The sequence below is a fragment of the Podarcis gaigeae genome, assembly GCF_964106915.1.
Source record: "Podarcis gaigeae genome assembly, chromosome: 3".
NCBI classification, from domain to species: Eukaryota; Metazoa; Chordata; class Lepidosauria; order Squamata; family Lacertidae; genus Podarcis; species Podarcis gaigeae.
In genome coordinates, this window is record NC_139680.1 from 5060770 (window position 1) to 5076861 (window position 16092).

A 16092-nucleotide genomic window follows, 5' to 3' on the forward strand; every position below is an offset into this window, starting at 1 on the left:
GCCACTTTCAAACTTCATCTACAAAAAGTTCAGAGTCATTTTTTAAAGAAATGCACTTAATCCAGTATTGTGCTATCCGGCCCTAAGTATAGAAGCACCTGGCACGATGCTAAAATTACACTGTAAGCATTGGTGCCAGCTCCTTGGAGTCGAGGTCTCTTCTGTGCCCCCCCTGCCCCAGCATATTGGAGGGGGGCAGCTACGATTCGAGGAAATGCAAGAAGCGCACGACTTTTTTGCTGGGAGGGAGCGGGAAGCAGCCGAAGGAGGAGCGGCTGCGCAAAGCGCGCGCAAGGAGGGGCGCTCCATCTCGGCGCGTCACCGGTCGCCGAGGAAACGCGCGCGTTGCCCGGCTGCGAACGGGGAAGGGAGCCGCCTGGCCGCCGAGGCTCGGCGCCATGAGCTCGCAGCCGGTGCAAGGGCTGCCCCTCCTGCCGGGCTCGTCCTTCCGGGACCCCACGGTGAGCACAGGCGCCCCGCCGGCCCCGGAGCCGCGCTCCTTCCCCGGGACGCGGGGCGGAGAAAGCGCCACTGCCTGCGCCCCGCTCCCCCGGCGGGAGGAGGGTCTTTGCGGGGAGCGGGGGGGCTGAATGCCTGGCCCCGGGGCCGGATGGAGGTTGGATGGGGCCCTAAGCTACTGGAGGTAATGGGGTTCTTTATGTGTCCAGCTGTCCTTTGTCAGCAACCAAGTGTCCCTGTTTTCTGTGTTGAATACGGTGGTACCTCTGGATACGAACAGGAGCCATTCCGGAGCCCCGGTCGCATCCTGAAGTAAACGTAAGACGCGTCTGCGCATGTGCGGTTCCGTTTTGCCGCTTCTGTGCATGCACGTGACATCGTTTTGAGCGCATGCGCGAGCGGCGAAACCCGCAAGTAACGTGCTCCGTTACTTTTGGGTCACCGCGGAGCGCAACCCGAAAATATTCATCCCGAAGCTACTTCAACCCAAGGTATGACTGTATATGCTATATGGTAATTTATGGGCCTAAAGGTAAAGGGACCCCTGACCATCAGGTCCAGTCGTGGCCGACTCTGGGGTTGCGGCGCTCATCTCGCTTTATTGGCCAAGGGAGCTGGCGTACAACTTCCGGGTCATGTGGCCAGCAGGACTAAGCCGCTTCTGGCGAACCAGAGCAGTGCACGGAAACGCCATTTACCTTCCCGCCGAAGCGGTACCTATTTATCTACTTCCACTTGATGTGCTTTCAAACTGCTAGGTTGGCAGGAGCAGGAACCGAGGAACAGGAGCTCACCCCATTGCGGGGATTTGAACCAAGTTCTCCACCATCCCTGGAACAGGGCATCCAACCCTCTGCATATTCCACCGTCTCCCCTCTCCTCTATGCAAAGCCAGATATCCAGGCCTCTTCAGAAACATCCACCCTCCCCATGGATCCCTGACCAGAAAACCCAAAAGTGTGTTTGTATTGTATTTCCCTCTCTTCCACTGGTCATGAATGTATCTGTGTGCGAAGGTTGTTTGTTTGCAATCCGCTCTGGGTTGCCTTAGGCAAGATAAAGTGACTAACAAATTGAATAAATAAAAAATATATAAGTAGTAGAGGAAGCCACCTATTGGGACAGGGGGTGCCATTCAGATTGTGGAAGAAGGAGGTTGAAGCGATTTAAAGTTTGAGAGGGAGAGGATTGTGTTTGTGTTTGGGATAGTGGCATGCCTTAGGGACAACTCCATATCCCTGGAATGGATCCCAATCAACCTTTACTAGAGCGTTCAGAGGCATCTCTTATAAATAAGCCACTTCTAAAGGCATCCAGCAGGTCTGCCTGGCATTTTTGAGGCGCAAAATCTTTCCCCCCTGTCTCCCGGCTGCCTGGCTGCCAACATTTCACAGCTGAGAACTCATGCAACTCCCACAATTTCATTCCAAGGATCACGGCGTGTGCTCTGACCCTATCCCACTACGCAGGGTGTTCCCGCCCAGTGGCGTAGCGTGGGGGGTGCAGGGAGGTCCGGCCGCACCGGGCGCAACATCTGGGGGTTAGGGTTAGGGGGCGCAAATCCACGGGTTAGGGGGTGCAAATTACTTGCCTTGCCCCGGGTGCTGACAACCCACGCTACGCCACTGCCACTGTTCCCGCCCCCAGCCACTGTACATTATGCACCTTTGCTCAGCAATGACAGTGATCTGTCCTGCAACTGACTCTTGGTTTTCTTTCTTCCCTTAGAAAACTGCCTTTCACCGCTCTCAGACTTTGGGTTACAAGAATGGCTTTGCGTTTAAGCGGCTTCCAACCGCAGGGATTGGTGGCCAACGGCTGCATGTCAACCAGTTGTCCCCAGCTGAACTGGATGAACTGGCCAACAAGAGACCCACTTTGACCTACGGCCAAGCCAAGCAAGCCCCACCTTCAGACTTCATCCCAGCCCATGTGGCTTTTGACAAAAAGGTACTGTTCAAAAACATCTCATTTCAGAAATGCCCAGTCCTGGAAAAGTGTCTATTGGGAAGCTCAGGGAATGATTGATTTTAGAAAACATTATTTTCAAATATGTCTTTGGCAAAAGACAACCAAAGCCTGGCTAGAAAAAGAAATTATTTGCTTAGAAACCATGCTGTTTCAGTGTCCTAAGAGTTCTCCTAGAAGCTAGAAGGCTGCCAGTCCAAATAGTTGGAAGAGATTAATGATGGCAAGAGAACTGATGAGCATATTCATGTTTCTGTTTTCAGAACTGTGCTGTGCAGGTGTCAGAGTTTTGTGTCAGAACTGAGTCACAGCTGAATCCCAGTCCAGCGGAGGAGGACAATTTAAAGTTTACTAAGGGCAAGTTCTTTCTGCCCATGTTTCCTTCCCCAATCGCCTCTTCCCAGCTGTTTTTTCTCTCTCATGAGGACTCCATGCATTTAAAGCATGTGATGCCCCCCAAAAGTATCCCAGAAATTGTATTTTTTAATGGCTGCTGGGAAATTCAGCTCTGTGCGGGGTAAACCGCAGTTCCCAGGCTTATTTGGAGAAATCAAGTGCTTTAAATCTATGGTGTGTAGTTAGCTTAAGTCTGGGATTAACCTCCACAGAACAAAAAAAACAGCTGGGGAGAAAATGTGGTTTTCTTCACACCATGCAGATAATAAAATTATATGCTTTTATGAGAAAATCAGTACCTGTTTTCTGAGGTACTAATTTTTGAACTATATCCAGGTAGAATGCAAATTGGGATAGTCCATAGTATTAGGTGTTGTCTGAACAAACCACTGGCAGCTTTTCTAAAACAAATCAGGTAATAATATGAAAGTACAGGCATGCCTTTTCAGCAACAATTAAGGACTGATTAGCTGTTTATCATTGGTATCTAGCAGTTAATTTATTAAAACATTTCTACTCTTATAGACAACCTTTCTTTAAACGTTAAGGCAGCGCATATCAATATAAACAATATAATTAATTCAGTATACCCTTTAATTGCACACCAAACAAGCTCATTCTCCATAATCACCTGTGCTGAGGAAAGAAAGTTCCTGTTTTCCCCCCTCCAAATTCCTGTTGGTCAAAAGACATTTTTACCCCAGGGTCACATCTTAGGCCCACCTGACCTATTTTCATAGGACTAAAGGGAATGGAGACCATTGGACAGCTAGTTGCTGCCATTGGTTTCATGTTGGATGGAGCTTTCCTCCTATTTCCTGAGACGCCATATCCTTTTATATCTCCTGGGTTTTGCATGTCCCCATGTGCTCCCGCTCTCATGGGATCCGCTCCCTACAAGAGAAGGGCGTGCTGAATTTTTCAGCTTTCAAATTCCAGAAAACGACGGTTGCTAAAATAGTTGTACCATGACTTGGGAATCCAAAAGATGTTTTGGTTACATTAATATGTTTTGTAAAATAATTTAGTTTAAATAAAATGTGTGCAAAACTGCATAGAAGTAAGTGCCAAATACTTGCAGTTATATCATGTATAAGAGCTTGGATGTTCCGCTTTCTTTTGTGTGAGACAAGGGTTAAGATCTACCTCTGATAGAGAGCTTTGCCTTCCCCCTTTTCCTTTTCGTTTTCGGTTGTTTTCTTTTTATCTAGATTAGTTTGTTTTTTATTGTATTGTATGCTGAAAAGTTTCAATATTTTTCTTCTTAAAAAAGATTGCCAAGTATTTGCAGTTATATTATATATTAATATTATTACTTATTATCTGATATTCTGAGAAGCTAAAATTTAAATTCTTTGGTTTTCCCAAAGCAGTTTATGTGCTTCTCCATCAAATGTAGACTTACCAAGCTAAATGTTGTCCAAGCACAAAAATAATAGCACACTCAAAAATATACTTTTAAGAACCTTCACTAAAGAAATTTGCAAAAATTAAGTTTCACCTCCTAAAACGACACATTCTTCTGCAAGGGTTTCTCCTGCGATTTTACCATGAAATAAATGCCTTGTGTCTCACGGGGCTCTTTTCCCCGCAGGTGCTGAAGTTTGACGGTTACTTTCAGGAAGATGTCCCCATATCTACAGAAGAGCACTTCCGCATCCGCCAAGTGGGCATTTATTATTACCTGGAAGACGACAGCATGTCTGTCATGGAGCCCATTGTGGAAAACTCTGGGATTCCCCAGGGCAAGTTCATCAAACGCCAACGTCTGCCCAAGAACGATCGTGGGGACCATTATCATTGGAAAGACCTGAACAGAGGAATCAACATCACTATCTATGGCAAGACCTTCCGGATCGTTGATTGTGATGCCTTCACCCAGGTACTGGCACCCGGGCTGCTCATTTCCAGAACTGACTGGGGGGAAAGTAGGAAATGAGTCAATTGCAGTATTGCAATAGACTTGTTACAAAACAGATAGACAGGGAAACGTACATCTTTTGTCTCCCCTTTCAATTCATAGATTCTTTTTCACAGTTCATTTACATTTAGGGAGACACTTTTGTCATAGACATCTTGCAGTTGGGGGGAAATGAGGGGGGGCGACAGGTGGGGATTGTATTGTTCTTTCGTTCTGTTGCCTAGTGTCAGTGGTAGGGCAGGCAAGGCCAAACTTGGCCCTCCAGCTGTTTTGGGACTACAATTCCCATCATCCCTGACCACTGGTCCTGTCCCAAAACAGCTGGAGGGCCAAGTTTGGCCATGGCTGTGGTAGGGGGTTGGGTCAGCATCCTATGGGTAGGTCCTTGTTTATATATATTTTTATTTTTTGTCGATATTCTGATAGATTGGGGTTCCTGAGCTTGGTAGGTTGTGTTCTGCTGATTTCAATGTGGTTTGTTTGTATGTGTTTGGGGAGACAGGTTGTTGGATCAGTTAAGCCACATTGATTTGTATGCTGTTGTGTTGTGCTGTGTGATGAACAAGAACCACACCGGGGCGAAGGCATCCTCCTTTGTTTGTCCCTGTGCTAGTTTAAGTTTGTTGGTCAACTTCCCCATACATTTTGATACCAGTGGTCTGTCTGTGTTCACTCCTGATACGTCTTTCCAGTGTCTAGTCATGATGTTTCTGGCTGCTGATATTAAGTGACCCATGAGTTCCTTGTCTTGGATTAAACTGCCTCTTGGATGGAGATTTTGTAAATCGAAGCCCCTTTGCTGTTCTGCAGTTCCTTGCTGTCTTCAGCCCGGTATTAATGAGATGGCTGTCTTTTCCTAGACTTTTCTGGAGAGCCAGGGAATAGAACTGAACCCTCCAGAGAGAATGATTTTTGACCCTTACACAGAGCTGCGTAAGATGCCTCTGCGCACATATGTCACACCCTCAGATTTCGACCAACTTAAGCAGTTTTTGGCCTTTGACAAGAAGGTGAGTCTCTGATTTGTTCTATTTCAGATTCTTTCTAACACACCTTTCTATACAATGACAATGATGATGATTAATACTACTACTACTACTAGTGGTAGTAGTGTGGTGAGAGCCAGTGTGGTGTAGTGGTTAAGAGTGGTGGACTCGTAATCTGGTGAATCGGGTTCGCTTCCCCACTCCTCCACATGCAGCTGCTGGGTGACCTTGGGCCAGTCACACTTCTCTGAAGTCTCTCAGCCCCACTCACCTCACAGAGTGTTTGTTGTGGGGGAGGAAGGGAAAGGAGAATGTGAGCCGCTTTGAGACTCCTTCAGGTAGTGATAAAGCGGGATATCAAATAACTCTTCTTCTTCTACTACTACTACTACTACTAGTAATAATAATACACCGTAAATTCAAAGCAGCAAACTAGCCCCCTATGATAAAATCAAGAAAATAGCAATCAACAAAACATGCAAGTAAACAGAACAATTAAAACAGGAGATTAAACACTAAAAAGGCAGTCTGAATAATAATTATAATTATAATAATGTGCCTGTATGAAACAGAGACTCTGCTTCTTCCTTCCTTCCTTCCTTCCTTCCTTCCTTCCTTCCTTCCTTCCTTCCTTCCTTCCTCCTTCCTCCCTCTCTCCCTTCCTTTATTTAGAACTTGGGCTTATAACTGGCATTCTCATATGATTTACACAGCTGCCTTGTACTAAGTCAGACCATCTAAATCCAATTCAGCATGTTTTAAACAGATTTTTATATGCATGTAGTTTTAATTCTATTAATGTTTAATTGTGTTTTATTTGTTGTTTTCCCTGTGCTTTTAGCAATACTTGGTTTAGCAATACTTGGTTTTTTATCTGTAAGCTGCCTTTGAGCCCCATCAGGGGAAAAGGTGGGGTACAAATAAATTCTTCTTCATCATCATCATCGTCATCATCTAAGACTGCCTCCTCTGATTGCATCTTTTTCTTAGGGCCTTTTTCAGGGGAGGCTGAGATTCAGTGGGGCTGGGCAAAGTCTGTTCTCTCTAACCCTGAGTTCTGGCCCCTCCTGTTCTTTACAGGTCCTTCGCTTCTATGCCATGTGGGATGATACCGAGAGCATGTTTGGTGAGAACCGGCGTTTCATCATCCACTACTACTTGGCAGACGACACAGTGGAGGTCCGGGAGGTGCATGAGCGGAATGACGGCAGAGACCCTTTCCCTGTGCTGATAAGGCGCCAGCACCTGCCCAAAAAGCTTGCAGAGAAGAAAGGTAAAGGGCACCTGTGCTTTACCTTTTAGGGTTCATGTGTAAAAGGAATACCTAACTGGAAAAATTGGTGTGCAGAAGGTATGTGTGCAAGCAAGAGTATTTGGGTGCAGTGTGAATCCCGTTAACATTTTGTATACCAGGAACGCATTCAGTGCTATTTTTCTAGAAAAGGAGGTGCCGGAACTCTCCATGAACTTCTCCCTTCTCCCTCTCTTAGAATGGCAATGGCACCCACCTGATTGGTGCTGGAGCTGAGCTCTGGTTAACTCCGGCTGGAAAAGAAGCCCTGGAGGCATTAATATGGGAAAGTGGAAGCTTGATCTATGGCAGGCAGTAGCCAGGATGAGGCTGGTAGAGGGCCCTTTTTCAGACAGATGTGGTAGAATTAAACAGGTCTTCTAGCATGCGATGGGGTTAAAACAAAATTATCTGCCATACCAGTTAAATACCCCATTCTAATCACATTGGTGTCTAAAGTCCTAAATGTACTCTTGTCTTTCTGAAGGATGCTTGCTGCATTTTCTTTAGTTTGCTAAATATTGCCTGATGATACATTCTGAGATCCTTTGGAAATTACTTCCAGAGTCTAAGCATGATCGGTTCTGATCAATTTAAAATTGCTTGTCCCATTTAAATTGCTGAGTACAGGCGTCATTGCAACTGTTTGTCCCCGGAGATAGTTTGTACTTCTTTCGACAGCCGAATACTCTCCTTCCTTAGGAGTAATCGGAGGCAGGACACATCTAACCCTCTTTCTTCCGCTAGGACCCTTCCCAACTTGTGTGCTGGAGATCTCTGATCAGGAGGTCCTGGAATGGTTCACGGCTAAAGATTTTGCCGTAGGCAAATCCACTACCCTCCTTGGGCGCTCTTTTTTCATCTATGATTGTGATGAGTTCACGCGGCAGTTTTATCAGGATAAGTTTGGCATCACTGACTTCCATCCAGTCGATGTAAGGAAGCCGCCTCCGGAGGAAATCAAGCAGGTAATGGCGGGGAGCAGGAAGGGGGAAGATGGAAGAGCGATCAGTGTTTGACTCACGGCTAAGGCTCCAGGCCCTACCCTGCTTCCTTGCAAGGAAACTCAACTGAGTAAGGGGCTACCTTTGAAGGTGACCCGGAAACTGCAATTAATCCAGAATGCGGCAGCTGGACTGGGGACTGGGAGTGGCCGCCGGGACCACATAACACCGGTCCTGAGAGATCTGCATTGGCTCCTAGTACGTTTCCGAGCACGATTCAAAGTGTTGGTGCTGACCTTTAAAGCCCTAAACAGCCTCGGTCCTGTATACCCGAAGGAGCGTCTCCACCCCCATCGTTCAGCCCGGACACTGAGATCTAGTGCCGAGGGCCTTCTGACGGTTCCCTCATTGCAAGAAGTGAGGTTACAGGGAAGCAGACAGAGGGCCTTCTCGGTAGTGGCGCCCGCCCTGTGGAACACCCTCCCTTCAGATGTGAAGGAAATAAGCAGCTATCCTATTTTTAAAAGACATCTGAAGGCAGCCCTGTTTAGGGAAGTTTTTTAATATTTAATGCTGTATTGTTTTTAACATGTGATTGGGAGCCACCCAGAGTGGCTGGGGAAACTCAGCCAGATGGGCAGGTTATAAATAAATAACAATAATAATAATAATATTATAATATTATAATATTATAAATAATAATAATAATAATAATATATTATAAATAAATAAATAATAATATTATTATTATATGCAAACACCTCTCTGCTTATGGAGTCTTGGCAAGCCACAGCAACCATTCCTAGAGCACTCTGGTCCTTTTTTTAGTGGTTAGCTTAGCATTAGCTCTGCAGCCAAATGATTATGCATCTTCCCCCCATCCATGTTGAACCATATGTAGGTTCAAGATGGAGCCTCACAGGGGCTCTGCTAAGGCTGCACGCCAGAGAGACATCCTCACCCCCCCCTCCCCAATTCAATTGGACAAACTGCATTTTCATGTTAAGTTGCAGGGCAGCCACCTCTAATAAGTATCTCATTCCAAAAATGGGATACTGACTGACAGCTGTTGGGAGATCATCCGCTGTCATTAGCTCCCCTCAATAAAACTCAAATCAGCTCTCCAAGACAGACAGGGAGCGATCAGTTCTACAAAGGATGATCTGCCAACCGACATAACACCAGAGATCTGACATCAGCAGAAACTTGGGGATGAAGTTAGCTGGGACGCCTCAGAGGCTATTGACAGGGGACTGTCCCCCCCTTCATCTCTGCTGTAATGGAAGATAATGGTGATACAACAGAAGGTGCAAAGTGAATGAAGTCCACTCTGATCTTGTGAACAAAGTTGCATAGCGTTGCATTATAATTCTTTATGTGTGGCTTCTTTCCTCTGCAGGAAATCCCTCCATACAACGGTTTTGGTTTCCTTGAAGACTCTCTCCAAAACTGCTTCAGTCTGATTCCTCAAGCGCCCAAGAAGAACGTTCTCAAGATGCTAGAGAACGACCGCAAAGTCTTGCGCTATGCAGTTAGGATGGTGAGATGTCCTGATGTGCTTTCTGGAGGGAAGGATGGGTTCTGGAGACTGGGTGTTCTCATCTCTAAGGGCAATCTTTCAAACCCCCAAATGGTTGGATTTTTGTGTAGCATGGAAGATTACTCCCAAAGTAGGAGTATCTAGGCAGGGGCGAAGCCTAAATGAGACATCGAGGACGCTGCTTCACCTGGCCTGCTGCTGCTCGCTGGCTGGCTGGGGCAGAAGGGAACAGGCAGGTGACTGTGCCAGCCTGGAGCTGGCACTGTGATCTGTCCCAGATTGGACCTGATGCCAACAAGTGAGGGCAGTGCCCTGGGCCCAGGACCCAGTACACCAGAAGCCAGCTCAACCTCTGCCCAGGCTAGAATGCTGTGCCACACACAGGGATCCCTTCAGCAGGTGGAACAGGGAGGTCGGTGCCAGCAGAGCGATGTTGGCTGAAAATCAGGGCTGAATGGAGGGACATCCGCCCTGCTGCCCAGTCTTGATGCAGACGGCATTTGGATTGCAGCATCCATTGATCAATCTACTCATTAGGGCTTGCAGTCCTAATGTTAACCCTTTTCATGATGCTTTCAACATCTCAGGGTATCCGTTTAGTGATGTTATTTCTTCACCAATGTACATGGCATTTAAAGCCTTGGCTTTAAATGGCAAAAAAGCAAAATTCCCTGTGCTGAGGAGTTTTAATCTGCAGCATAACAGTGAGGAGGCATTGAAGGAAGGAAAAGAGTAGCAGAGGCTGTGATAGAAGGTGGCACACATTCCTGTTGTATTGCCTTAGTAATGTCTCCCATTTTCCTCATTGCATCCTCAACCTTCTCAGCAAAGTCCAGCATCAGAACTACAGACCGTTAACAAACAGCATAGTTGACAGCGGTTGAATTTACAAATGGTGACCCTGTTTTTCACAGGAACAGGCTGTGAGAAATGTGCCCTGCCACGTCCTTTAGAGCCATGGTTCCCACAAGGGGCCAATTTGATTTTTAAGGGGGGCAATTCAAGAATGAGTTATTAACAGTGAATGGCGTTTTAGGCTTCCTCCACGTGACTAGGAGTTAACTTTTTGAATAATAAGAATTATATGTCATGGGGAGGGGGGCATCAGGATTTTAGAGGTGCTTAAGGGGGGGCATGATGCGGGTGGCACTGTGGGTTAAACCACAGAGCTTAGGACTTGCTGATCAGAAGGTTGGCGGTTCGAATCCCCGTGATGGGGTGAGCTCCCGTTGCTCGGTCCCTGCTCCTGCCAACCTAGCAGTTCGAAAGCACGTCAAAGTGCAAGTAGATAAATAGGGACCACTCTGGCGGGAAGGTAAACGGCATTTCTGTGTGCTGCTCTGGTTCGCCAGAAGCGGCTTAGTCATGATGGCCACATGACCCGGAAGCTGTACGCCGGCTCCCTCGGCCAATAAAGCAAGATGAGTGCCACAACCCCAAAGTCGGTCATGACTGGACCTGATGGTCAGGGGTCCCTTTACCTAGGTGGGGCATGGCCAAAAAAAGTTTGGGAACCAGTGCTTCAGAGCTTTCTTAAGAGCATTTCTGAGTTCCTAGCTTATTGGAATCAGATTTCTAGCCAGCTCAGTTGTTTCCTGTCTGACAGGAGCAAACAGGGGGGTGGTGCTGTGCTATATACCAGGATGGAGAGACAGATGGGATGGGGTGGGGGTGGCAGCACAGTTGGGGGGAGGTCAGGTGCGAGTTGCCATCCCAACCACACTGCCTGTTGCTGCTCCCAGTGCAGTGATCTCTGTATGTAATCTCTGCAGGAATCGCCCAATCCTGAAGACAGTAAGCGTCATTTTGTGCTCTCCTATTGCCTCGCCACCGACATGATGAGCATCTATGAACGACCTATGCGCAATTCAGGGAGAATTGGAGGCAAATTCCTAGCCAAGACCAGGGTGTGCAAGCCAGGGTCCACTACAGACTATCCTGTTTACTATGAGCCCGCTGACTTCACCATTGGAGCCATGGTGGAAGGTGAGTAGAAAACAGCAGGTAAGTAAATTGGATGCTCTTATGTAGAAAACAGCAATGTTGCTGGTTTTTTCTCTGTTAGCTATCCAGAATGTCGTCTGCCTTTGCTATTGTGCTGGTCAATATCTTGGCATGCGGTTGAATAATAAAGCTTGAAGTCATAATAGACCATTTAGAAACGTTTTGTCCAATTTCCCTTGCATTTGTGAGGCACAATGTTTAAACCCAACTAGCTCAGAACTGACAAGCTGGCTAAAGCACTGCTGAACCCTTTACTGAGGAATCAGAGTTCTTTAAGGTCTCTGACCTCCAGATCCCTTTTGCATTATCCTCTACATTGTAGGGAGAGCAAAGCAATAAGGAATTGAGACGGAAGCAGAAAATGCTGCCAGTCCGTCCTTTGTTTTAACTCTGCAGAGGACTCGCCAGAGAGCTGTAGAACCGGGCACCATTCTCTGCTGTCTGGTGATTGTAGGCATGGAAGGTTCTGTTCTGAGTTTTGCTCTGGCCGCTTTGCAGAGCGAAGGAGACTGCCTGGACACTTATTCTGGACACTTATTCTTCAAAGAAAGCGCTCGATCGTCTGTGCAGCTAGTGCTTAATGGTGAACACTGGCTTTTCTTTCATTCCAGTGTTCAGCCACAGGTTCATCATCATAGATGCCGATTCATTTGTCCTGAAGTATATGGAAGGCAATTTGGAGAGTTTCCCACCAGCAGTTGTGCAGTCCATGAGGGATCACTTCGCACCTCGCCAGGCAGCAGCAGAGGCAGTAAAGAGGTGGGCTTGTAAAGAAAACCCATGCAAACGTTTCTCCAGACATCATTAGACTCTTCTTGGGAAGCTTCATTCCACGTTCCTTAGTGTGACACTATCCATGCTCATCCTAGGGCCATTATATGCATTGTGCAGACTAAGGTCTCCGTCTTACATTATCACCACGGGGAGGGGATCATTGTAGCGCAGTCCCTCGGACACTATGGAAGTACCATGAAAATCCTCAGGGAGCCTATACTACTCTTATTTTACTAGCTGTTGGGGAGTAAGAGTGGGAGAGAGCTTTTTCATTCATGGCCCGTCTTGTAGGCATCCAACTGGCTGCTGTGGGAATTGGGGTGCTAGTCTAGGTGGGCATTTTGCCTGATTCACTAGGGCATTTAAAATGAATCACAGAACAGTCCAACCCCTGAGGGAGTCCATTCCACTTCTTACGCTTACGTTAGTTTCCCATCAATTCTAATCATGTCCATTCAAACATTTCCAGGGTGTGCATGTCTTATTTTGAAGACTCTTAAAGGGTGCATGCTAAATCTTTCTACCCTAATGGTGAGGGGTTTTCCTTTTTTACATGCAGGGTGCTATTTGCATAGCTGTCAACTTTTCCCTTTTCTTGCGAGGAATCCTATTCGGAATAAGGGAATTTCCCTTAAAAAAAGGGAAATGTTGGCAGCTATGTGCTATTTGTTGCTGGGGAGCAATTCTCAACCTGCTGTCTTAAATTGTGACACCTATTGGAAGTTGGAGAGGAAAGAAACAATATCTAGGAGGAAAATGAGAATATTTGGTCCTAGTTTTTTCAGTGAACCAATATAGGAAACGGTTGGCTACTCTTGGTGTACCCTTGTTAGTCAAATGTGCAACTTCCCACTTTAGGAATTGTGCAGTTTAACCAGAACAGGGAAAACAGAAAGCTTTGTCTAGCTGCAAAATAGAACCTGAAATTCCTACCTTACTCAGAATTCTGATAAATTTTGCCACAGCAGTGTTTACGATTCACAAGTCTTAATCATTTTCTCTTGTAGGTGGATTCACTAAAAATTTAGTAGATTAATCAGCGGGGCTGTGAGTTAGGAGTATGGTGCTGCTTTTCTGTTAGAACAACAACAAACCTTTTAAGATGGGACTTTCTGGCAGATTTTATTTATTAAATAGTAATTTGAATGTCTTTGTTGAGGTTTCGCCACTATACAAATTTATCTAATTTTAAATCAGTTTCGCTAACAGGCTGGTGAATAAGGAACAACCAGTCTGTTCATCTTTAAGGTGACGGCCCTAATGATCTGTACATAAGCCTTTCGAGATCATGGTAGCCAAGCCAGACAGGCTCGTGCACAACGCAGGAGGCGTACTTGCCAACTCGTGAAAGACGTTCCTCCCCCCCCCCCCCCCTTGTAGGTTAGCTTCAGATGAGCCTGACAAGCAGGAGCTGGAAGCCCTGACTGAGCAGATACAGGAGCACATGAGGAGACATAACTACTTGCCAGACAGCAACATGCAGGCAGCGTTCCTCCAACAAGACAAAGATGGCTCAGGGCTCCTCAGCAGAGAAGAGTTCTGTGCCCTCTGTGACCAATTCAAAGTGCCTGTCGATGACCCCCTTTTCCAGAAGGTGAGGAGTAGGAATAGTCACTGTATCTGAATTTTGCCAGTAAAACCACGGCAGCGATTTGCACTAACCTGACCGCTTGTCTGGTGCACACGTATTCTCATGAATTCAGTGGCACTCACATCCGAGTCCGTTTTCATCATATTGTATACCAACATTAGGACAAGGGCAGGCAACGTGGTCAGCAGCCGCGATGGAATCATAAAACAAGAGCAAATAGTGGCACTGCTTTCTTGAAAATAATTTGTAATGTACTTCTGGTACAGTGCTAGTTTCCTCTTCACTGTTGGTGAACAGTGAAGAGTCTGGGAACAAGTCAAAATCAACAGTGACAGTAAAGTATTCATGACCTTTGGGTTACAGTGGTACTTTGGGTTACAGACGCTTCAGGTTACAGACTCCGCTAACCCAGAAATAGTACCTCGGGTTAAGAACTTCACTTCAGGATGAGAACAGAAATCGCGCGGCAGCAACGGAAGGCCCCATTAGCTAAAGCGGTGCTTCAGGTTAAGAACGGTTTCAGGTTAAGAACGGACCTCCAGAACGAATGAAGTTCTTAACCCGGGGTACCACTGTACTTTTATTTTTAAAATAAATAGTAGATAATGAGTGAACAAAGCTTCCTCTTTGCTGCCATGTTGGAAGTGTCCTTAGCCTTGGATCTGTTGACAATTCAAGCTGCAGTATTTAGAATTGGCATAAATTTAGGAGAGGGTGTCCCTCACTCGGTGAGGTGTATTGCATGTTTTCTCAGATGCCATTTCCCTAATTTCTCCTAGGAAATTAAAAGTAGCGATCCTTGGGATTTTTTGGATATGGGTTCCTTCCACAGCAGCCCTTTTCTCTTGAATTGCCCTCTGTGGCTCACTCACTTTTTTACAGTATCCACATTGTTGTGAGCTCTTTGGATTTAAGTGGTTTTTGGAGGTGCTGTTTTTTCAGACCTCACTTGTGGTGATTTGGGGGGGGGGGCGGAATACAAAGCAATTGCACTACTAGCCTGACCCCTCTTTTCAGGGTTCCTGTTGGCGACAAACTGTTTCTCAACACTGTGGAGCCGCATTTGTTCTTGAATATCAGATACATTACAAACTGCCCCCTGCTAGTGAAATGGTAATATTACCAGATTTTTCAGCTACTTGACTTTCCTTCCTTTTCTCTTCCAGCTGATCGCCCTTTGTTCCCATGGTGAAAACCAGATCAGATACCCCAACTTTCTCAGAGTTTTCGAGGGATGAACACCAAAAGGTATAAGCAGTAGCAGCAGCAGCAGCAGCAGCAGCAGCAGCAGCAGCAAGAAGCACTTTTGCATATACATCAACATGGATTAAACTGAGCTAATTCTTGTGTACTTGTTCTGGTCTCTTTTCCCTTCCATCCTGCAAACTTGGCAGAAACGAACATCACTGCACGCTCATTCCAGTTGAATACCTTAAACCTTCTGAGAAAGAGCTCCCAAAATTATAATCACACTAGATAGATAGATTAGATAGATAGATAGATGATAGATAGATAGATAGATAGATGATAGATAGATAGATAGATAGATAGATAGATAGATAGATAGATAGATGATAGATAGATAGATAGATGATAGATAGATAGATAGATAGATAGATAGATGATAGATAGATGATAGATAGATAGATGATAGATAGATAGATAGATAGATAGATAGATAGATAGATAGATAGATAGATAGATGATAGATAGATGATAGATAGATAGATAGATAGATGATAGATTGATAGATTGATAGATAGATTGATAGATAGATGATAGATAGATGATAGATAGATAGATAGATAGATAGATAGATAGATAGATAGATAGATGATAGATAGATTAGATTTTTTGGGGGGGGGGGTAGGGAGAGGCCTTTGTACCTAGATGCGGAAAGTCATAAACCCTTTTACTTTACTATGCCACTTACCACGACTAATTAGATTTTTAATAATAATAATAATAATAATAATAATAATAATAATAATAATATCTTTATTGTCATTGCCCCCTCTCGGGGACAACGAAATTACTTGGCTGCTCCATCCACCCAGGTAGGGCACTCCACACAAAATCAAAACAACTATAAAAACACTAATTAAAACAATACAGTATAATACAGCAAGGAAGATTAGATGACTTTCAAAGTCCAGGCTTCCCATTCAGGGCCGAGATCGCTCTGGAGAAGAAGCTGTTCTTAAGACGGCTCGTTCTT

At 45.6% G+C, this 16092-nt stretch overlaps 1 protein-coding gene across 2 annotated transcripts; it reads left to right on the forward strand.

Moving 5' to 3' along the window:
- The first annotated feature begins 238 nt into the window (after positions 1-238).
- Positions 239-15223, forward strand: EFHC1 (EF-hand domain containing 1). 2 transcript variants are annotated; one of them, XM_083730339.1, is made up of 11 exons: positions 239-643; positions 2188-2409; positions 4418-4705; positions 5605-5754; positions 6811-7003; positions 7769-7989; positions 9365-9505; positions 11278-11491; positions 12121-12268; positions 13664-13877; positions 15041-15223. In XM_083730339.1, the coding sequence occupies exons 1-11, from the start codon at positions 611-613 to the stop codon at positions 15110-15112; spliced, it is 1896 nt and encodes a 631-aa protein (XP_083586465.1). In that variant the 5' UTR covers positions 239-610; the 3' UTR covers positions 15113-15223. The 2 variants fall into 2 exon arrangements, with proteins under 2 accessions (XP_083586465.1, XP_083586464.1); XM_083730338.1 differs by having other exon boundaries at positions 331-461.
- The last annotated feature ends 869 nt before the right edge of the window (positions 15224-16092 follow it).

Coding starts and splice junctions, on each gene's coding strand:
- EFHC1 (XM_083730338.1), top strand. CDS start 399: ATGAGCTCGCAGCCGGTGCAAGGGCTGCCCCTCCTGCCGGGCTCGTCC. Junction 4,706..5,604: donor ATTGTGATGCCTTCACCCAG/GTACTGGCACCC, acceptor GTCTTTTCCTAG/ACTTTTCTGGAGAGCCAGGG. Junction 5,755..6,810: donor TTTTGGCCTTTGACAAGAAG/GTGAGTCTCTGA, acceptor TGTTCTTTACAG/GTCCTTCGCTTCTATGCCAT.